Source organism: Mya arenaria, chromosome 3 (assembly GCF_026914265.1).
Source record: "Mya arenaria isolate MELC-2E11 chromosome 3, ASM2691426v1".
Taxonomy (NCBI): Eukaryota; Metazoa; Mollusca; class Bivalvia; order Myida; family Myidae; genus Mya; species Mya arenaria.
The window spans coordinates 81,222,335-81,246,952 of record NC_069124.1 but is presented as its reverse complement, the minus strand read 5'-3'; the positions used below and the strand labels follow the sequence as shown (position 1 = coordinate 81,246,952).

The following is a 24,618-nucleotide window of genomic DNA, read 5'->3' as shown; positions in this document are numbered from 1 at the left end:
TAAGCGATATAGAGTATCTATCTACATCCAGGCCACATCACGTGGAGGCGCTCTTGCCATAGCTCGTGTGTTGTTGAATTAATGAATGAATTAGTTAGTGAGTTCGTAACTGAATGAATCAAGAAATAAATAAATAAATAAAATACATGCTTAAATAGAACAAAACTCTTCAATAGTGCGAACGACATGGAATTACAACAAATCTCATTTAATCTGTTTGAATAGTGCTGACGACATAGAAATAGAACAAAACTCTTAACACTTTAATTTTGGTCATTTAATCCAAAGACATTATTTTGCAAGCGCGGACGACAAAGTAGTAGAACAAAACTCAACAACTCATCTGTTTCAATAGTGCGGACGATATAGAAGTAGAACAAATATCTTTACGCATTAATGTTGGTCATTATTTCCTTATACATATGTTTCAATAGCGCGGACGACATAAAATAGAACAAATTTCAATTTAGTATCTATCGGAATATTGCGGACGACATTGAAATAAAACAAATCTCAATATAGTATCTATTGGAATGCTGCGGACGATATGGAAGTAGAACGAACCTGAACCATACATATGTTTGAATAGTGCGGACGACATAGAAATAGAACACATGACATCTCAACATATCATTTATTGGAATACTGCGGAATACTTTCGTCAAGAAAATCATACACACTAAACTCAGGGGTAAGAATACACTGGGCACCAAATAAAATTGCCTAAGTATTTCACATGTGAAAAAACGAATCACATACACACAATAAATACCCAACAAGTGGCACCAAAATTTACAGATATGAATACTGAAAAAATCCTATAAACCAACTAGTGTTAATGCAAACTGTTTAGCCCAATGATTTTGGGCTTCATGTGAATAAAAAATGCCAATTTAATGCATCAAATTTCTCTAAAACGTAATGGAATAAAGTCCTTCTTTATCTACATTGTTCGCAGTTTTCAAAACCCTTCTTTGTTTATGTCGTCCGCACTATTCAACGCTTTCTGCTTCGTCCGCTTAAAGGACCGCGTTTTAGTACTGTCCATACAGTCCGTTTCAGTTGTGAGCCGTTTTGATTGTTACAAATCACATAGTGAACTTTGAAACCCGTTTCGGGTTGTAAAAGTGTTTGTCAACTTTGCAGGTACAGTAATGCAATACGTTGACCGAAATAATCTTTTTCTTCTTTTGTCTGGTACGTGTTGACTCTAAAATAACATATTGTCCAAAATGAGCAGATACTTAGGCAACGACACGGGTATGACTAAAATTAGTCTAAAATAATAGACGTATTTAATATACGGGATTCTTCCAATCCCTGACGTCTAAACGGGAATGTGCAAAAAACAGGGGTGTTTTAAAAATATTGAAATTATTTTAAGTGAAGTATTTTATGGTTGAAATTGATCATAAAGAATTATATTCATATTTTACCATGTAAGTGAAATGTTATTTTGCACTAAACAAGCATTTAATGCATTAAAACAAGTTGTTTTCCTTTCCAATAAAATGAAAGTTGACTGACACAGACAACAATTATGCGAAGGGGAACAACTCGATACAATCGTAATAACTCGGCCTCCTCCGACAAAGCTTCGAGATAGACCTTGTTTATACAATCGTAACAACTCGGCCATGGCCGAAATGTTCCGAGCGATTTAAAACTGTGCCCTAAAGCCTTGCAGGTGCCCTTCATGTATATACCGTTATGTTTTGACAGAATGAAATGAAGAAAAGCCGTCAAACTCATAATTATAAGTTGGATATTTATTTTTTTGTGTAACGAACTAATATAAAATAACATTATCTGGTAATATTTCTTGTTTTTATGATATTTTATAGACGCTATATGATTTAACCCGGAATCCTGATCGGAACAACTACCCACTTTCGATACTTTACAATTTGTACGTGAAGGATTTGCCATATCAAAAATCTAAAAAAATCCGTCAACGTACAATTATTTGGACTAGACTAAAATACGAAAATATTGTTATTTTCGCGAAAATACCATTTTGACTAAGGTGAGAAAATAAGGTTATTTTTGCTGAAAATAAATTTAGTTGTTTGGCGTAATTTTTCGAGAAAATAAGATTTGATAAAAATCTACTAAAATAGTTAGTTTTTGGCTAAAATGTTTTTTTTTTTTTCGAAAATAGCATTTTGACAAAATTATAGTTAGTTTTTGGCGAAAATAAAGTTATTTTCACAAAATTAACTTTTTTAGCCCAAAACTAACTATTTTTGTCAGAAAGGTTATTTTCGCCAAATCTAACCAAATTTTGAGATTTTTATTTTAGCCCCAAATGCTATTTTACTATTGTATTATACTGCATCAGTTTAATATGTCGGTTTTAAAATTATTAAACGAGCCAACAAGTTTATTTCAAGTTTGTATTCCCCAATAAACATGAAATTGTTAAAAACATCTTACTGTCTGACATCAATATTTAACAGAATAAAGCTAGATATCTAAACAACAGCAACATATGGAAGTAATTTTGCAAGAAAGTCTCATTTGCACGAAAAATCCAATGTTCCTGGCAATCATATTAATTTAAACATTATGATGAATATACAGTGTTGACACTCTTTACGCTCTGTTTAAAACCTTGTCAATAACAAGAACTTTACTTCCGTTTTTGCATAAATGATGTGCCTGATTTTGACCTGTAGTACTATTCATTATAATTTATAATTACAGTATATAACCACAGGGGTTTCTCTCGAAAAATTTTTTTCTTATATATAATATTTATCAGAATTTATTTTTCGAGAGAAACCCCTGTGTATATAACCATTCTTTTATTAAAAGATGAATTAAAAGAGTTAGATATAGCTACTCAAGGGTTCAACAAATCTGAGGAGGACTAATATTATGAGTTTTTTGGAGGCAAGGGAGGAAAAAATGATTACTTAAAGAAAGAAGATTTTTTATAGGATTTTTTTTTGTCTTGATGTTTAGCTTCTTAGAAAATCTAAATATGTTATAGTGAGAAATCATGAGACCTATTAAAATAAGAGGCTTGAAATCAATACTTGGGTTCATGTTACTGAATACAGTTTAAAACATTGCGACAGGTAAAAATTTGTTGCTGCCGGTACCTGTTTACCTGCCACAATGTCCTGTGATTTAAAAAAAGTTTTAGCGTTGTCTGATTGAATAATAGAGGATCAATGATATAGCAAACAATTATCTTTTGTGGGAAAAAAAGTTGATTTGAAGTATTTTCATGGTGCTTATGCCAAGAAGCTTAAAAAGGCTGAAAAACCAGGCTAAAATAAAGGATATGAGTGTAATACACCAGTCAATTGTATCCTTAGCCCTCCCAAGTCCGGGATATGTAGCAGAGGAAATGGGCCTTGTTTTTGCCTTCCAGGTGGCCCCGCAGTGCCGTGTGAATGTGCATTGCGGTCAGTACTGATTGCGGTGGTTTTGTTTTTGCACCAAAAATAGAGGGGGATGGACCTTTAATACCTAGGATGTCTCTTGGGTGAGGGGGCATTTGGCGGGGATTTTACCAGCAGTTTGTTCCTGTATGGCGGGGATTTTACCTGGGATAGGCTGGACTTAGTCCCTGCTATTTTCCGGAACTGGGGGTCGTGGTTACAATTGACTGGTGCATTAGCAAGAGGGATTGTTTAATAAACAGTGTCAGAAAGATCAACCTTGGCTAATAATTGACTAGGGGCCAAGCATTATATTTTTTAATGATTGTGGAGAATAGTGAATCAGCATTCATTAAGGGTACAAGGAACCAAAGGTTAGATGCTAATAGACTGGTAGTGGGGTTTAGAATGTCCAACCTTGACACTCTTTCACTGAGTGGCTTGTGTATTAAGGAATGCATTCGGGCAAAAGGGGCATGTTATCATGTTATATTCGTAACATAAATTAACTGAAATGCTGCGTCATATAAACATTCACACTACAATAAACACAGGTATCTCCTCAAGTGATGCCAAATTGCAGCTGTAACAGATTAAAAGAGGACCACCTAAGAGGGGAATTATGACACAGAATTGAGAAAAAATGTACTTTTTTAAGTTGGGAATGTGGCCGAAATTCTGTCCTGAAATCACTAGGAAAACAGCTCTTAAGGAGCTCACTTGCCAAATTAACAATATCATAATACTTATGGTTCAGCACTATAAGCAGGATCATTTCTTCATTTAAATGCTCTTTCTTTTTTATACAAAGTTATCGAATAATCTGAATTAAAAGCTAAGTACAATGTGTGCAATATGGGTCCTTCATGGACTTTTCACTTGGTTTTGTTTATCAGGGACCTTTTCTTTCAGGGCAGGGCATGGGAGCACTCTGTGATTTCCACAAGCTAACGAGTAATAGATTGAAATAGAAGCAACATTAACCACTTGGGCTGCCTTGACAGGTAATTTATCATTTTAATTTCTTATTTTTAGTAAATTGACTATTAACATGTAATGAGAGCTATTCTACTCACCCTTGCTTTGGGGTCGGTTAAGGTTTTGCCTGTAAGCTCACTTAAGCAAATACTTCAATGTATTGCAATGAAACTTTTGACATGTATTCCCATCCATCCAACCTGAATTTACCAAGTAAGATGACTCTTTCTCCTACCTCGGATAAGTAGATCCAAACATTTTTCCATGCTGGAAACTCTTATCCTGCCCACAGGCAAAGATAAAACAAGTACCTGTATGCAACTCCTTTTTTATTTTCATCACACATTTACCTCGCTTATATGTTGTTGACCGTTGTCTGTAGCATCATGGAAACCTTTTTTTGTGGCAAAATTTAAAACTAATTTACATAATCTGAATTACTGCCCGCATAACTATGACCACCAAAAAAAGAATTATCACATATATATATATACGCACACTATTTTCACTACACTCATAAAGAGTTCCAGCAAAAAAGTACAGTTTAACGAGTACTTTATTTTATTTATCTGAGGTGGGAGAAAAAACAACATGGCCGAGCGTGAATGATATGTTCATCTCAACCTTTGCTCAGGGTGTTTTACAGAAACTCAGCAAACCTTGTTTCTGCAAAACACCCTAAGCTCAGATTGGGATGAACCTATCGTACACGCTCAGCCATGGAAGGTACCTATGATCTTGCATAATATGCAAATTATCACCTTTTTTGAATTTGAAATTATGGTTGAGGTTTTGAATCTCAATTTTGTTAAACTGCTTGTGCCTTTTCAATTGGGAAAATAAGGCCTTAAATTTACTAGGTCTGTCAGTCAGTCAGTCAGTCCGTCACTACGTCCTACGTCACACTTTGTTTCCGCTCAATAACTATAGAACACTTAGACCAAGGAACTTCATACTTGGTATGCTAGTTGGTCATGACTAGTAGATCCTATTGATTTTGAGATCAAAAGGTCAAAGGTCAAGGTTACCTTCAGGTAAAAATTGATATGTTGGCCGTGACCTTTAGCTTCAAAATGGTTTCTGCAAAATAACTAACGAATGCTTGCACCCAGGAACTTCATACTTGGTATGCTAGTTGGTCATGACTAGTAGATGACTCTTATTGATTTTGAGATCAGTAGATCAAAGGTCAAGGTCACCATGACCTTGAGGTGAAGAAACAGTTTCCGCTCAATAACTAAAGAACACCCAGGAACTTTATACTTGTTATGCTAGTTGGTCATGACTAGTAGATAACTCCTATTGATTTTGCGAACAGTAGGTCAAAGGTCAAGGTCACTGTGACCTTGAGGTAAGGAAAGGTTTCTGCTCAATAACTAAAAACGCTTACACCCAGGAACTTCATACTTGGTATGCCAGTTAGTCATGACTAGGTGGTGGCCCCTATTGATTTTGGGATCAGAAGGTCAAAGATCAAGGTCGCAATTCTGTGAGGTAAAAAACGGTATCTGCTCAATAACTAAAGAATGCTTGCACCCTGGAACTTCATACCTGGTATGCCAGTTGATCATGACTAGTAGATGACCCCTATTGATTTTCAGGTCAGTTGGTCAAAGGTCAAGGTGACCTTGAGGTAAAATAAGTTTCGGCTGATTTACTAAACACAAATTTTGCCCAGGAACTTCATACTTGGTTTGCTAGTTGGTATTGATTATTAGATGACCCCTATTGATTTTGAGGTCAGTAGGTCAAGGTCAAAGTGACCTTCAGGTAAAAAACAATTTGTTGGTCACCAGTCTGTACGTCACACTTCTTTCGGCTCAATAACTAATGAAAGCTTGAACCCAGAAACTTCATACTTGGACCCAGGAACTTCATACTTTGTATGTAGGTTGGTCATGACCAGTAGATGACCCCTATGTTTGTTCGTCTCCGGTCCAAAAGTACAAATTTCATGTCCATCATTGATTATTTCTCACCTTTGACCACATAATGGGGGAGAAAAGCGCTTTTTTTAGAAGGTCTTTTCAGAAGGTCTTGAGTTCGAATCCTGGCTTTGGTATACATTTTTTAACCCAGTCATGTTAAATACATAAATAAGTACATATATTTTGTTTACAAAAGATGGCCTCTTAAACTAAAAAACTGACCTATTTTAGGCTATTTATTAACCTAAAAATGTAGATATATTAAGAAATCAAGACTGATGCTTTTACAACAATTAACAGAGTCAAGCATATTTTCATTTTTTTATGCCCCAGAAGGTGGGCATATTAAAATCGCACCGTCTGTCCGTCCGTCTGTCTGTCCATCCGTCCTTTCATCCATCCGTGTGTCCGGCTCAATAACTGGCATACCAAGACGACGTGTCGCGTGCAAGACCGGTGTCCCTTCCTCTTAGGTCAAGGTCACACTTAGTGTTTATTCACAATGGAATGCTGCATATAAGGACATAGAGTATAGGTTGTCGTGTTTGGACTGTTACTTTCTCTTGTATGGACAAATTTTAAAATAACTTGCCATATGTGTTCAACATTACAAGACGACGTGTCGCGTGCAAGACCCGTGTCCCTACCTCTTAGGTCAAGGTCACACTTAGTGTTTATTCACAATGGAATGCTGCATATAAGGACATAGAGTATAGGTTGTCGTGTCCGGGTTGTAACTTTCTCTTGTATGGACAGATTTTAAAATAACTTGCCACATGTGTTCGGCATACCAAGACGACTTGTCGCGTGCAAGACCCGTGTCCCTTCCTCCTAGGTCAAGGTCACACTTAGGTGTTTATTCACAATGGAGTGCTGCATATAAGGACATAGAGTATAGTTTGTCGTGTCCGGGCTGGAACTTTCACTTGTATGGACAGAATTTAGAATAACTTGCCACATGTGTTTGACATTCCAAGACGGCGTGTCGCGTGTAAGAACCGTGTCCCTTCCTCTTAGGTCAAGGTCACACTTAGGTGTTTATTCACAATGGAGTGCTGCATATAAGGATACAGAATACTGGTTGTTATGTCCGGGCTGTAACTTTTTCTTGTATGGACAGATTTTAAAATAACTTGCCACATGTGTTCGACATACCAAGACAATGTGTCACGTGCAAGACCCATTTCCCTACCTCTAAGGTGAAAGATACTCTTAATGTTTATTCACAATGGAATGCTGAATATAAGGACAAAAGAATGTAAGTTGTCAAGTATAGGTGGTATTTTTTATGTTCAGAGGCAATTTAAAATAACTTGCCATATGTATTTGTTTGATCTTTAACTTTTCATGTACTGACCTTGTTCATAGGTCAATGTCACATTCGGGGGCATTCATCACATACTGTGACAGCTCTTGTTTTGTCCTGAAGGCAAGTGATTTTTCATTCCATTATTCAACTTGACAATCCATATTTAATATAATGAAAAATGACATTTTGTTTTAGAATGTAATATTAAGCAGTCACAAAACAAGTACGGTGTCATAGTTTTTTTGTCAAATACCTTCATCTTTTGAAGAGCTCAATGCTCATCAGCCTGTCCGGACGGCATCACATTTACTTTTCAATCTTTTAAAAGGTTAGGCTTTGGTTTAACATGTGTAACATGCAACATCAAACAAACACCAACAGATCCTTTCAGAGAAAAGCATGCTCGACCCTGAAGGGGTCCGCTGGTCTTTATATACAGTTTATTCTCAATCCATACAGAACCAAGGCTTTGCTGATTTGCATATTACCAACCAAGTTAACATACGTCCTATGAAGGTACTTCCGTCTATAATGGAATGTACATCCGCCGCTTACAGCGGACCGTTACACTAATCCGCTGCCTACAGCGGACCATTACATTACTTTCCCCTCTGAGAAAACTCGTCCCGAGTCTTGGTCTGGGAAACTCAAGGGTAAGGCAACTCCGTTCCGGCAGTTGTCAACATCCCACCACTGCCACCATTTGTAACGTGCGATGTCACCAATAAACATCAACAGATCCCTTCAGAGAAAAACATGCTCGATCCTGAAGGGGTCTGCTGGTCTTTATATAAAGTTTATTCTCAATCCATACAGAACCCAGCCTTTGCTAATTTGCATATTACCAACCAAGTTAACATACTATGAACGTACTCCGTCTATAACGGAATGTTATACTATGAACGCACATCCGCTGCCTACAGCGGACCGTTACACTTATCCGCTGTCTACAGCGGATCGTTACACATGCAAAAGCACCCTAACTGCGCTGCATGCTCGCACTTTGTTCTGAAGATATTGATAATAGACATTGTGAATTAAAAAGATTTGGTACTGGCCTAACTCATTACATTTTGAGTTGTTGTTTATATATTAAAAAGAAAATGACCTTTTCAAAAAAGTCTGAAGTTAGAAAGCGCAATGTCGATTGTGTAGAAGTATATTCAGAACCAATCAAGTATGCCATTACAAACGTAGTACAGCTGCATTTGTTTCCCTTTGAAGTTCCCTTTTTTCGCAGAGGAAACTGTTTTACCCTCAGAGGAAACCCGCAAACATTAGCTTTATCCATTGGAGTGTGCAAGGAAAGTGGGTCTTACTTGATGAGTGTACTGTACCTAACTGATGGCTAGTTATGACATAAAAAGATATAATTAGATAGTGTGATAATAAATCAATGTTTGATTGGAATCAGGTCAATTGTTTTGTTACCCATATTAAACATTCTGTCTTTTTTACTTTATTTTCAGGATGTTAAGGTCTTGTTGAGTCTTATCAAGGATACAATACTGTGGTCAACCATCCACAAGCTGCTCTGTGATACAGATGGAAAGTTCAGGATGAACTCCGCCACTTAGCAGTCAAAAGCTCCCTGTGCAATATGGATATAACAACCTTGCAAAGAGAATTTCATTTGTTCTGGCTGTTGAGTCGTTGAATATGAGCACCCAAAATGACAGTTTTAACATTAGCAAGGCTGAATTGAGCTGTCAGCCACAAACATTAGTTATTCTGTTTGGCTTTTATGGTGCACCACTAAAAGTCATAAAGAACTACAGCAATATGTATCATTCATATGGGTATGACGTTTTAAATGTTAAAAGCAGTTTGAAGCATTTTTCTTGGCCGAAGAATTCTAAAGTTCTGGCAAAGTCGTTACTGCAGTACATCAAGAGCAATTGTCAGTCATATGGTGACATTGTAGTACATGCCTTTTCAATGGGAGCCTACAATTTCACTGTGCTTATGGGTGAGATGTATGATCAACCTAAAGCTTATGGGGACATTCAGAGCAGGATAAGGGCTGTTGTGTATGATAGCTTGACTGTAGGAACACTAAAAAGTATGGCTGTTGGAGTTGGAATGGGGGCATCTGAAAACGTTATTGTCAGAAAAACAATTCCAGCTTTGATGAACTTGTACTTCTGGTTGACTCACTCACACACTGTCACCTTCTATGACTATTACATCAGTTTGTTCAAGCAGAAGCCCCTGAATGTGCCAACCCTGGTGTTTTCATGCAAGAACGATCCTATATCAGACTACCAAGTGGTTGAGAAGATGGTGGATAGTTGGGGACGCACGTTCAATTTTCCAATCACCCATCGGCGCTGGGAGACATCAAGACACGCGGCCCATTACCAGGTGCACAAGGAGGAGTACACACAGTATGTTGACAGGTTCCTATTCACTGTTCCTGGTTTGACACGTCACATGAAGGTGAAGTCCAAAATGTAATGATAGATTATTATCTACATGTACACATGTAGTTGGCCCAAATCTGTGTGTTGATGTATATTTATTATGAAATGAAACTTGAGTTAAGAGTAGAACTACATGAACTCACTGATCCAGTATATGTACAGAACTTTGCTTTACCTCCAAAACTTCTGGATGAAAAAGTATCATTTTATCAAAGGTTGACAATCACATATATATATTATATATATATATATATTTTATTTAAATAGGCTATTTATTTTGTCAGTCTTACAACATGAATTTGAAATAATTATACAGCATACAAGAAACAAAAGCAGTCTCAACAATTTGTGCCTGCTGAGTGTTGAAAGCAATGAAACCGTTACACCAATCTAGAAATCCTAAAACTAGAGTGTAATGCTTTATTCAGTGCCTAGGACCACAATATGTAATATTATGCCTACATAAAAAGGTTTTTCTACATGTCTTTAAAACTTGTCTAAGGACTGTTTGAGGATAATGTATTAAATTTATAATCAATGCAATAACTTAAATAGTGTCTTTGTTTTGAAATTTTTGTTCTTAAGGTGTGATTTTTTAAACAAATTTACAAGGTGATTATAAATGTTGATTAAATTTATTTTATTTAAATCGCTACTAATGATATTGTTCTTTTTATTATTAAGTAATTATATAATTATATGCAAAGGAAGTTAACCCAATAGTTACAGCGCGGGAAAGGGGAGGTAAATGGGTAATTGCATGAACTGTAAGTTATTATATGTTTCATTGGAATGTATGCACAAGTCAAATGTAATCACGGACCCCCCACCACAGTCCGGGGGTATAGCGGGGATAGTCGGGGAAATGGGCTTTGTTTTTACTGTCCTGGTGGCCCTTCAGTGCCAGGTGAATGCGGTGATTTTGTCTTCGCGGCAGATATAGCCGGGAATGGGCCTTACCTAGGGTCACTGGGGTGCGGGGGCATTCGGCAGGGATTTTACCATCAGTTTGTTACTGCAGGACGGGGATTTTACCCGGGATTGGCTGGACCGAAAGTCAAAGTCCCAACTGTCCCCGGACCTGGGGGGGAGCCGGGGCCGTGGTTACAATTGACTGGTGCATTAGTACATTGTAAATTGTTTATTCTTGTTTTCCTGTGGAACAATTTAATTACTAAATAGGCTTGTAATAATGATCATTGATTAAGTTGATGTCAAGTCACGGGCTTAGTTTGGGTTATGTTAAAGTTTCCAGATTTTATTTTGATTTGAAAAATATAACATATTTTTATTCGTGGTATTATGATAAGCAGGACTGTTTTTTTTTTGTAGCCAAGTTATCAATTTACTATGTGTCTTTAATGTTTTTTGTGGTATTTAAACAGCATGATGATATTTGGTGCTAATCAGAATACTTTCTTGTTGCAATGCCCTTTTTGTTGACATTTTAAGCCAGGTATAATATCATATTCAAACTTAAAACTAAAAAGAGCCTAAGTGGTGAAGTCGTCATGTCTTTCAGGGATAATCACAATAATATTGTGTCCCTTCTTCCAGGTTGGTTTAAATTGAGCAGGCACACACAACCAAGTCAACACTTGAGGTTTCACTATTTGCAGATACTGATGTTTTTTGTTATATCACAAACTGTAATGGCAATGTCCCCTGCGAGATATTCCAGAAAAAGTCAAGAACTAGTTCTTGAACTAGTTCATGAACAACAAATGGCCTGAAGAACTAAGTTCTAGAACTTCTAGTTCTGGAACCATTCTAGAACTAGTTCTTGAACATTTGACAAATGTTCAAGAACTCTAGTTCTAGAACAACAAATGGCCAGTTCCAGAACAGTTCTTGAAATAGTAGGTCTTGAGGCCATTTGTTGTTCAAGAACTAGTTCTTGAACATTTGTCCTGACAAGCACTCCAAGTTCTAGAACTGTTCTGGAACTGTTCATTTAGTTCTTGAAGAACTCCAAAGTTCTAGAACAGTTCCAGAACAACAAATTGCCTGAATTACCCCAGTAAAAATGTCAGTGGAATACCAGCGGTATGCTGGTGGTATACCAGCAGTAAACTTTTAGTGGAATACCACTAGAATCTGTGACATTAATTAGAAACAATATCCATATTACATGTTACAACATATTTACTTCCAGGCTTAATCAACAGCGTTACAGAACAAAATCTTAAAGAACAAAAACTTTTGAAATTAAAAAAAACTAAGTAATGCAATTGAACACATATTAATTTATAAAACTAATTCATTAAATTTTAATAATGGTTTAAGAAGTTATAATGAAACAAGACTAATCATTAGAAAATATACAGTTCTATGGTTTTGTCAGTAAGTCGTCCATTTATAACACTTCCACTTTTTATAACACATAACACTGTTATGAGTATATACACATTGCAAAATGATTACATCATTGTAGATGCACCTATCAATATTTTGCCCCAGGGGGGGGGGGGGGGGGGCGGCGGGCAGACCCAGGGGAATTAGACAAGTTTTCCTTTTGGGTGTCTAATTCCCCACCCTGGAGCCAATACTTTTGTCTAAATCCCCATAGTGGGAGATGCTTTGTGTATCTAATGTCCCGGGGATAGATGGATGAAGGCAAACCTAGTGCCAATATTGCCAGATAAGCATTTTTTTCACCCGACATGAAAGAGCTAGAAGTCAGCCAGCCAGAAATGTCATCCAGATGACAGTTGTTTTATTCATTCCAACCAATGCTTTTTAAATATATGGAGAAAAAAGTTGCACCATTTTATCTATTCTAGACCTCAATATTATTGCTAATAATTTTGTCTGCCTGTGAAACATGGGAGTTTCACAAGCAGACACAAATTTAGTGCAGTGGCAATACAATTGAATGAGATATCCAATGTTGAAATTTTAGTTTTAGCAAGATATCGACTCGAGATGCTTTGTGAAAGCCGTGCCAGGCCAGTACATTTTTGAAAGAGGTCCACCAAAGGAACATTCCTGTGAAAACTTGGATGAAAGTGGGCAGTGATCAGAATAGCTCACCTTGAGCCTTTGGCTCTAGGTGATCTAAAAATAGACCAATCACTAGGATCAAAAATATATAGAACATTGTGAACTTCATTTTTTATTTTTATTTTTATTGTTTTTACATAATATATTCATCAAATCTTTTTGGTACCCTCCTCCGTCCAAACCTCGAAACATCTACCATGATATCTGAAACAGAAGTTACTCAATTAAGCATGATTTTATAGTATGCAGGTTGTGGTACCTGGGATAGATAATAACCATGCTTTGGCAGGAGTACATGGTGATTTGAGTATACAATTGCACAAAAGTAATTTATAAGTATATTTTGATTCCAGCTGTGTATTATAAAGGGTTTTATGTAAACTTAAAATATTTATACATACATAAAGTATAGTGCTGAATAGACAATACAACTCTTAAAATCTACATATCATGTACTCCTTTTGAGTAAAGTTTAAACAAAAGTCATTGCGCGGTTTAGGAGGAGTTGCACTGAAAAGATGTTATGGACATATTCCTACATAACCCCCCCCCCCCAAAAAAAAAAAAAAATATATAAAAAATTCTGACTTTTTGGGAGTATAAATATTCTAATATTATATGTAAAATATATAACTATTAAGCTGAGTAGCATGGGTACTCACTGTCTGGTGCACTCTGAGCCTGGCTATGGTTTGGGCTCCTAGCGGAACTTCTATGGGTAGTCGCAGTCGATGTGGCAGCACCACCAGGAGTTGTCTCTGTCCTCAACTCTTTCTAGAAAAACAAAGCTTTATTTAACAAGAGAGCCAATAGTCCCTATATCGCTAGCCTGAGATCACAATACAAAGACTTAGACATTCCCATGACAGAGGAGGAGCAACAGTATCAGTAGTTCCTTGTAGTACCGGTAGTTGTATGGAAACAAACATTCTGACATTTTTTTTTATTTCTGTCAATTCTATCTGATGTGATGAGGCCCTTTTAATGAGATCTCATCACCCTTTTGTCACCAAAAACATGCATATTTTTTATTTTTGACCTGTAACCTCTTAGTGTGTGTGTGACAAAGTACAAAGGAGACGACAGTTAACGTCTCAGGGTGACCTTGTCAAACCTTTTAGGTAGGGATCTGGGTGGTGTCTTCATTTTGGAAACATAAATGAGTTGTGCCACATTATTTGAAAATTTTCACAATGCATGACTAATTTGCAGTCCATAAAATAAACAGATGGATGCATATACACGTTCAATTGTATTATTAAGTGCCTCCCCCTATATATTTGTAAAAGCTTTAGGAGTCCTGGACATTTTCATTAATAAGAAAGTATATAAGGTCAGGTTGCTCGAAACACAGAATACTTTGCACTACTTTTATCACACCATCACCATAGCATACAGTACTGAAATATTTTGCTAGTATTATACCATTTGTGAGTTCACATTTAATTACCTTTTTTGTTAATATATAGTTGTTGCAGCATAACAAAAAATCTGAAAAAAGATATCCAAAGAAGCGATTTATTCTTCTTATGGGCATAAATGCATAAATATTATAATTACGGGGCTATTAAGATTAATACCCTGCTACAGACGTATATTTAGGGCGGAATATCGAAAACACTGCACAAACAAGTGTATTAAACATCGAAAATTGCAATAATATTCTATGATATAGCCAATTACAAGGGCAGGTAATCCAAATATGAATGAGGTCAATGAGTGGGTCTATAATGATAATCATGTTAATTATTTTCAATGAAAAAATGACCGTTTGTCATATTATAACATGAAAATTTCATGTTATAATATGACAAACGGTCATTTTTTTTAAAAACCCTCTCCCTCATATAGACGCTTTTTTGACGAGACTGCAGCAGAGGGCATTTGAAAACATAGTGACAAAAGAAGAAATTGATCAAAACGGACTTTATGTCAAAATCGTAAAGGACAGCGCGCGCAAAACCACATGGCAATAGAATGGAACTTTAATACGATATGCCAAAATAAATTATAGTAATGATGAACATTTCCTGTTTATATTTAATACTGTACCTTTAAATATGGTTGTGAGATCTTTTGAGATGCTATCCACCCATTCACACATCTCTTTAACTGAGAAGGATGAAACGTGTGAAAGTTTGTCCGCCATTTTTTTAGTGCGACAGTACAGTTGTCTAAACTCCGGGTACCGGGATACGAAATATGGTTGTCTATACAACTCCGGGTACCGAGATGTAAAATCCGTCTTATGTCTAAAACCCGGGACCCGGAATTATTCGGCGTGTCAAATTCCCGCCTGTCGGGAATTGTCTTCTGTCTAAAGTCCCGTGTATGCCCGCCGCCCCCCCCCCCCCCGGGGCAAAATATTGATAGGTGCAAGATGATGATGGTTCTTCTTCTTTAGGATTGATGTGTAAGTTTGTTATTTATTTAATCACAGCAACTTGCAAGAAAAATTTTAGCATCTAGATCTAAAGTGTAAACAAGTCCTTCACTATACTGGAACGGTTTTTACTTCTGCATTAGTTAAGATAGAGTAACTCTTATTTTTGAACACTTTCCAAAATTACATCTGTATCAATGTTGATGCCCACAGCAACTAACATGGAGTTGGTAGATGATTTGATTCTATACTGCAGTGCAGTAATATATATCGCCCATGAACTCCTTTTCTTTCTCAAATGGCAGTTGTCTTCCTCTATGGAAGTCCGTTTTCCCTGAAAAATATATGACATTGAATTTAGATTTTAATAATAAGAAGCAAGTTTAAAATAAAGTCTTCTTTCTTTAAATAAGGCCAATTGTAAATTACTTGAACTCAAGATTATAGAATTGATGAGATTTATGTTGTTCACATTGAAGTTTTACTTTGCAGTTGAAACAAAATTTACTATTATTAATTGTAGGTACAGGGCGATTTACATAAGCCTCAAAGTAAAAGTAAACTATTTGCAATCTACTGTCAATCCCCTGCGAAAATGATGGCCAATAACCATGGACTACCATGGACTACCATGTTACGTCAAATGGCCGCCCCACGGTATCACACCATGGTAGACCATGGTATTATACCATGGTAGACCATGGTAGCACACCATGGTAGACCATGGTCATAAACCATGGGGCGGCCATTTGACGTTACATGGTATACCATGATATATCATGAACTACCATGATATATCATGAACTACCATGGTATATGACCATGACCTACCATGGTAGACCATGAACTACCATGGTATACCATGGTCACATACCATGGTAGACCATGGTCACATACCATGGTAGACCATGGTCACATAAATAGGATTGACAACAAACTTAACAAAGATCAAAATCAGTGAAATGGAATTGTATTGATTAAAATATGTTTATGGCGTCATCTAGTTTAGCATGCCGAGTACTGTATTCTGTTGATATCCCATTTACATGTATATGAGAAGGAAAAAAAATGTCTTATTTCTCTGCAATAGCTAACAACTTGTGCCAAACTTTGACTAGAACAAAATTATAGTATATATATATATATATATATATATATATATATATATATATATATATATATATATATATATATATATATATATATATATATATATTTAGTATGATATAGGCCTCAAACTGTCCATTATGTAAAATATTGGAGCGTCTTTGGCGGCGGCACGTAGCGCCGAAGACCCTCCAATATTTTGCATAATGGACAGTTGAGGCTTATTAATTATCTATTACAGAATAACACATTTTTAACAAAAAGATCAAACCCGAAATGCATTTTAGGAACAGATCTTGAACAATTGTGCGTACAATATAGTTCTTAAACTGAAACTGTTACATTTCAAGAACTTGAATTGTTCCTGCACACTTAAAGAGTAGTAAAAGTACAGTTCTTGAACAGTTCAAGAACAATGCATGCACATTTCTTAAATAGTAGTAAAAGTACAGTTCTTGAACAGTTCAAGAACAATTCATGCACATTTCTTAAAATGTTCTTATCATTTTCTAGTGGTTCTTGTACACGTTAAGAATAGATCAAGTACGGATCTAGAAATGTTCTTGCATGGATTAAAATCTTGAAATCTACCCAGTACATTCCTGACTAGATGTGATAACAATTGTTAAACGATAACGTTTTAGGAACAAATCTTGAACAATTGTTACATTATAACTTTCTTGTTTAAAATGTCAACCACTATTATGAAAGAAAATAGTCAACAAGAAAATTGAGAACACTTTCTTATAAGCTCCAGTTTTAGGTAACCAATTTCAATTCTTCATGAAAAGTAGATTACTTTTCTTAACTGCTTCTGTCTTACCACAATGAACATTTTTTTCATTTATGATTATGTATTAAAGTTACAAGTATTGCTCACATTTTACTGCGCTTATGCTGTATGAACGCAGTAGGGTAAGAAAGCAAATGACCCAAGATGCTCTAACATGCTTTATGAAATTTGCTCACATGCCCTACTGCGCTCTTACAGCATAGACGCAAGTAAAACTGTTATCTCTCCTTAATTATATCATTATATTTTTCAAACATGTACTTTTAACCAATGTGCATAAAAACATGGATAAAAAATTCAAACTAACACAGTTGATAAAGTTATTGTATTTAAGAAACAAAAAGTATGCACCTGTACATTAATGGTTCTTAAAGGTAATTCTGGAGTTTAAATGCATAGTTATTAATGACTTAAGTTTTTGCATCAGCACGCCAAACTCAGTTTTGTATTTACTGATAAAAGTTAGTCATACAGTTGTTATTTTGATTCTAGAACGACAGCGTATTAATTGATTCGCATTTATCATTTTCCATGTATCGAGCTTCTTTAGTCCAGCAAATTACTTATCCATGTCAGTGACGTCAAGCGTTTGATGAGAATAACATGAACTATTCATGAATGACAATTTGGACAAATCATGTTCATGAACTCCCACTAAGTTCATGAACTCCTGCTTAGTAAATGAACTTGACAGTTCATGAACATTATTTTTTCAAAATGTCATTCATGAACTAAATTCATGAATAGTTAATGTCATTCGACACAGGGTGATAATTTCATCATTACTACACATCCATTTATAACAGTTTTAATTTCTTATGACGCATATAAACACAATTAGTAAGAAACCATTGAATTGCTCATTTCAGTCCTTGACATTTACATCTAGTCTCTGTACCCAGGTCCCTTTTCCTTATACACTTGATGATGAAACGCATCTGCGAAAAGATTTTTTGCAGTCATTCTTTGCATGATTGTTTTTGTTGAAGTGGTCTTTTCTTAACTCTGGAAGCCTTTCGTTGTCTGAGACTTTGACATCCATCTTCCAACCTGAAAAATATTTCTTTTATTTATTTGTACTGCCAACATTTTCAAATAACTAACGGCCAGTTGGTTATCAAATCAGTGCGAATTAAGATTTCAATGTTGCAGGTATATAAATTAATGATAGCTTATTTAATTCTTTCGAACCAAAGAGCTCAAATTTATTGAGTCTGATTTTTTTTTTAAAGATTCTCATTAGTGTTTGTCTGTTACATATAAAATCCACTCCACACATCCAACCATATTGTTTTCAAAACCAGAATGAAAATCTTACCATTTGCTTTAAACAATAGTCTACTCACTGATGGATTTGACAATTTACGGCTTTGAATGTTTTTCTCCTTCACTGGTTGATTCTTTTGAGGACTGATGATTTATTTGTTAGCTCCTTTGGGTTGGCTAAAATAGACGAAACAACATTTCAGACACTTAACCATAATTTGCTTGCATAGTGGTTATTTAAAAGGTCAAGGGTTGGCAGCGATGCAAAAGTCCATTGAAGGACCAAAATTTAAAAATGTTAAAAAAATCAATTTCTTCTTAGTTTTGAGGTTCAATATTTAACAAGCATGATTCATACCCATTTATCCATTGCAACATGAGGAGCTGTAATTAGGATTTGAGCATATTTTATGATATAAGATTTTATCAGATTTCAAATCAAAAAGCTATATTGTCTTTAAACAAAAAGAGTATATTTGTGACTGAGTCGAAGTTATTGAAACTGTCCAATCAACAATGTCTTTGTTTTGATTGCAGCTATATTTAAAAAGATATTAACATATTTGTCACCCGGAAATGATCTCTCATCCACTACTTTTCATTATTAACCTGAAGAACTTTTTTTTTTTATTTGACAAGATATAATAACGAACTCACAACATTGTTAAATAGGTAGTCTGGAGCATTTTGACATGAAAACAAAGTGATAATGTCAACAGACTTTTTAGAATAAATGTGAAAGTTTTTTTTATAAAAAATATTAATATTCTATTGTAAAATTTGTTAACTCCCTACTAACATGTCGCCAAAAATATATGTTTCACTCCCCTAAAAGATCGTTCCTCAAAACAATAAAAACTTTTTTAAAGGTTTTAGTTTTTGACCTTCCCCACCCACTTTTGCATCGCTGCCGGCCCATTACAATTGATCCTTTTTCTCGACAAAAATAGCTTACCAACGTTAAGAAACAAATTTAAAAGCTGCTTTAATATATATATATAAATTAAGTATTAGCTGAACGCTAGTCAAAAACAAGCATTTAACTGTGTTTCTACACAAACGTATTTCGTATGTTTGTCGCGAAAATGTATTACAACAAAACATATTTGCTCATTACTTCAAAATGTTGCTATGTTATTATAAACAATAATATTAGCGTAAAAGATCGTTATAAAAGTTACTGAATTATACTCCTTACATCGCTTGAACTTACCTTAAATAAACGAAACAAGAAACAAAAATGTGTTATTCTGTAATAGATAATTAATAAGCCTCAACTGTCCATTATGCAAAATATTGGAGGGTCTTCGGCGCTACGTGCCGCCGCCAAAGACGCTCCAATATTTTACATAATGGACAGTTTGAGGCCTATATCATACTAAATATATATATATATATATATATATATATATATATATATATATATATATATATATATATATATATATATATACTATATTTTTGTTCTAGTCAAAGTTTGGCACAAGTTGTTAGCTATTGCAGAGAAATAAGACATTTTTTTTCCTTCTCATATACATGTAAATGGGATATCAACAGAATACAGTACTCGGCATGCTAAACTAGATGACGCCATAAACATATTTTAATCAATACAATTCCATTTCACTGATTTTGATCTTTGTTAAGTTTGTTGTCAATCCTATTTATGTGACCATGGTCTACCATGGTTTGTGACCATGGTCTACCATGGTATGTGACCATGGTATACCATGGTAGTTCATGGTCTACCATGGTAGGTCATGGTCATATACCATGGTAGTTCATGATATATCATGGTAGTTCATGATATATCATGGTATACCATGTAACGTCAAATGGCCGCCCCATGGTTTATGACCATGGTCTACCATGGTGTGCTACCATGGTCTACCATGGTATAATACCATGGTCTACCATGGTGTGATACCGTGGGGCGGCCATTTGACGTAACATGGTAGTCCATGGTAGTCCATGGTTATTGGCCATCATTTTCGCAGGGGATTGACAGTAGATTGCAAATAGTTTACTTTTACTTTGAGGCTTATGTAAATCGCCCTGTACCTACAATTAATAATAGTAAATTTTGTTTCAACTGCAAAGTAAAACTTCAATGTGAACAACATAAATCTCATCAATTCTATAATCTTGAGTTCAAGTAATTTACAATTGGCCTTATTTAAAGAAAGAAGACTTTATTTTAAACTTGCTTCTTATTATTAAAATCTAAATTCAATGTCATATATTTTTCAGGGAAAACGGACTTCCATAGAGGAAGACAACTGCCATTTGAGAAAGAAAAGGAGTTCATGGGCGATATATATTACTGCACTGCAGTATAGAATCAAATCATCTACCAACTCCATGTTAGTTGCTGTGGGCATCAACATTGATACAGATGTAATTTTGGAAACTGTTCAAAAATAAGAGTTACTCTATCTTAACTAATGCAGAAGTAAAAACCGTTCCAGTATAGTGAAGGACTTGTTTACACTTTAGATCTAGATGCTAAAATTTTTCTTGCAAGTTGCTGTGATTAAATAAATAACAAACTTACACATCAATCCTAAAGAAGAAGAACCATCATCATCGCTTGAACTTACCTTAAATAAACGAAACAAGACATCAGTTTATTTGGCGCATTATTTCGACAAAAATGGCGGGCGTTCGAAACTATCTCCGCCAGTGAAGAGCGTTTCGTCTTAAATGCGTAACCGTTAGAATATAGTTATATAGCTACGTTAGAATATGGCTATAGCATTTTGTAAATATTATATTTAACCGGTTAAACAACTAATTAACCAGTGTTGACCACAGGTGCTCGTCACATTGCCTGGATACAGTAATTTTATATAAAATAAAATATTTTTTTTATATTTTTTTATTTTTAATTTTTTTTTTGACAACATAGTGAATATATGTCATTTTAAAAAATATTCCACATTTTTCATGAAAAAAAGTTACTAATAACTTGACAAAATCTTGACAAAAAATAAATAAAAAAATCTATTAAAAAAAAATATATAAAAAATATAAATTACTGTATCCAGGCAATGTGACCAGCAATCCATGGCACCTTACATGATACATATGATATATGTGGTGCTTTAATTAAAATAAATTTAATTTTAATGTTCATGTTATTTTGATATGGAATTTTCTTTACGTTTGTTATTTTTTTATTTATAATCTTTGGGTTATAACTGGGCCAAATGTGTTACACTAAATGCACCAGCCAGTTGTAACCACAGCTACCTCAACTTCCTGCCTGTTGCTGATGCAACTACTTTTTTTTGTACAAGTTTCCTTTCAAAGACATATGGCAGATTTCACAAAAAAGGCAATTATTTGGCCCATTTGCTTTCATTTATTGTTATTGCATGTCAACGTCATATATACAGCAATTGCCTTTCCCAACCCAATAAGAACACCTAATAGAAGTGATTTGTATTAAAATAATGAAAATATTGTGTTAAATAAGGTAAAAAAATGTAAAAATATGCCGATATTTAGGACAAAAAAGACAGAAAATCTTCCCGGTACCAATATACCACTTTTTTGAGGATGCTTTTCAGTAACATCTGGTAAGTATTTTATTCTTGTCTGTTGAATAATGTTTGCAAGAAATGTTAATTAAAACAATAATATATCTAAAATAATTGCATTTCGTTCGTAATATACTTAAATTTTCGGTAATTGCGCATGGTGATAACGTTACGGTAATCTGTCCTCGAATTGTTGTGTAACATTAGCAGACATGATCCACTGCTAACTGTTTTAAGCCTAAACACACCTTTATTAAATCACTGAAAACAAAGACTACGTGTCGGATAAAAACAGTATTGCATGTAACAAGAAATTGGTCATTCCCGATCATAAAGTTTTATTAGGTCTAAAAATGTGTTATTGTTACTCAAAATCGATTCTGTCCCATTTTAGCATGACGATAGCACCTTTTCTATTCGTGAATAATTTACACCGACTGAGGGTTAACATCCGGGTAGCGATTACTTTTATATTGGACTGGTTCACAGTTGACATTGAAATGATAAAAATAGTGGTGAATACCGTTGATAAAAACTTAATCCAAGTTTGGCTCATTCTGTCCTTCGATGTAACGTTAACATTATGTCACGCTAGCATTAAGACAAGCGCTTAATAAAGCAAGAAAATCGTTGAAATTTGATGACTTTCCCAGAGTCAATTATTCGAACATAATAATGTCGTCTGTAAACTATCGTTTGTAAGTATTCATTCATTAGGTACGTAGTTTATATTGAATTCATACCGCTTTTGTGTTTGATATCGTTATTTATTGGACAGAATTAAGAATTTTTGTGATTATCAATTGACCGTGTTTATCAATCGTTTATATAGTTTGTTTTATACTGTATCAAGCTCAAACAGTCTGTGGTAGGTAGTGATTGGAATCGGCTGGAAAAACTAAAATCGATTAATCGGACTTAATCGGAAGACTAACCGATTAGACATCGATTATTAATCGGTTGAGCCTTTCGGATTCAAAAATATGTTTGTGAGCTTCTAGCGTATGCAAAGATTTAACCATTTCCTCCACGGAAGCGCCATTGAGCGCCTCTGTAACTGATTGTTATTGAAAATATTGTACGAAATGAAGCATTTATTCCATACAAGTGAACTCCATTTCCTACTATGAGTTCAATGCAAATCAAATATGTATTTTTTCCTTTGCATAGATTTTCAATATTTTCATCAGAGTTTGTCCTAAAGTAGCTTGTGGAGGAAAAGGTTAATCCTTCACTTCACAAGCTGTTTTAAGACTAATCCACAAGAGAATAGTCTGGAGAAAAATATGAAAATTTTTGCAATAGAAAAAATCAAAAGTTAAGTTGCAAACATTGTAGTCCCAGATCTGAAAACTCCTAGTCCATATTATTTGACTTATAAACAAGAAATCTAATTGTTATGATAAAAAGGATTGTAAATAGAACAATAAAATATGAACAAACATGATGCTAGTCTTTGAAACTCTTTTTAATGACAAACCTTAGAAAGGAAATCTGAATTTCCTTCACAGAAGCAACTTCATGGGCCACTGACCACTGTTATTGATGGCTATTAAAAACGTTGTAGAAAAATGAGCATTTGCTCTTACTAGCAAATGCTCTATTTTCTTCAATGATTTCAATACAACTAAAATAAATAAATAATAATAAAAAAAATTGGCCTAGATTGTGGGGAGAGGTTTCATCAGATTATTTCCTTGTGGATTTATCTTTAATTAGCTAATTTAATTAATTAGCTTATTTAACTTATCCACGAGGAAATATTATGATGAAAAAATACTATTTTGAGACTAATCATCAATGAAAGAAATTAACTGAATGGATACAAATCTAGGGAGATTGAAAAAATCAATTTTGAAAGGTTTTGAATGCATTTTGTTGAACAAGGCAATCATCACAAAATACTCAATTTCCTTAAATGTTTTCAAAAATGATGTTTTACCGAGGCACACAAAGTTGTTTGTATGAGGGAAAGTTCATATAAGTTTTCCTGAAATTGTCACCTCTGACCAAGTCCTTTTCAAGCCAAAAAGTGTAGAAGTACAATTGTTTAGTCATGTTTACCAGTACAATTTTCTGTTCATCTTAAGAAAGATAAGCATATCAACTAGTTCAGGTTTCATGCGGGCACGCTTCTTGCTCACAATATTTCCTGCAAGACTGAATACGCGCTCGGATGGAACCGAGCTAGCTGGAACTGCCAAAACAGACTTGGCAATTTTTGCTAGCCTTGGGAACTGGAACTCATTTTCTTTCCACCACTGTAGAAGAGTTAGTTTTGAATCTGTGGCTCTTCTCTCAGATAAGAGATATCTATTCAGTTCCTCCTGTACCAAATCCACTACTGGTACTGAAGATTCACCCACTACAATTACATCACTTAACCAGTCCATATAATCTGAACACATGACTTTGGCCTTTTTTGAAGCCGGTTCATCTTCGATGGAAAGTTCTTGACCATCATTATCTGGTACAGCGGGAACATTCGGTAACT

The 24,618-nt window shown here is 34.9% G+C and overlaps 2 protein-coding genes across 5 annotated transcripts; one reads left to right on the top strand and one right to left on the bottom strand.

The window, feature by feature from the left end:
- Positions 1-1,096: 1,096 nt before the first annotated feature.
- Positions 1,097-24,618, top strand: LOC128228700 (uncharacterized). Of its 4 annotated transcripts, none has more exons than XM_052940166.1 (4): positions 1,097-1,146; positions 4,305-4,396; positions 9,077-10,046; positions 20,833-24,618. In XM_052940166.1, the coding sequence occupies exons 3-4, from the start codon at positions 9,267-9,269 to the stop codon at positions 21,004-21,006; spliced, it is 954 nt and encodes a 317-aa protein (XP_052796126.1). In that variant the 5' UTR covers positions 1,097-1,146; positions 4,305-4,396; positions 9,077-9,266; the 3' UTR covers positions 21,007-24,618. The 4 variants fall into 4 exon arrangements, with proteins under 4 accessions (XP_052796126.1, XP_052796130.1, XP_052796128.1 ...); XM_052940170.1 differs by having other exon boundaries at positions 9,077-9,994; positions 20,833-20,996; XM_052940168.1 differs by lacking the exon at positions 1,097-1,146 and adding an exon at positions 1,206-1,260.
- On the bottom strand, positions 13,134-15,356 carry LOC128228701 (uncharacterized). Its single transcript, XM_052940171.1, has 4 exons — positions 15,086-15,356; positions 14,484-14,524; positions 13,696-13,807; positions 13,134-13,237 (listed from the first exon to the last, which is right to left on the bottom strand). Exons 1-4 carry the CDS (start codon positions 15,180-15,182, stop codon positions 13,167-13,169), a joined length of 321 nt encoding a protein of 106 aa, XP_052796131.1. The 5' UTR covers positions 15,183-15,356; the 3' UTR covers positions 13,134-13,166.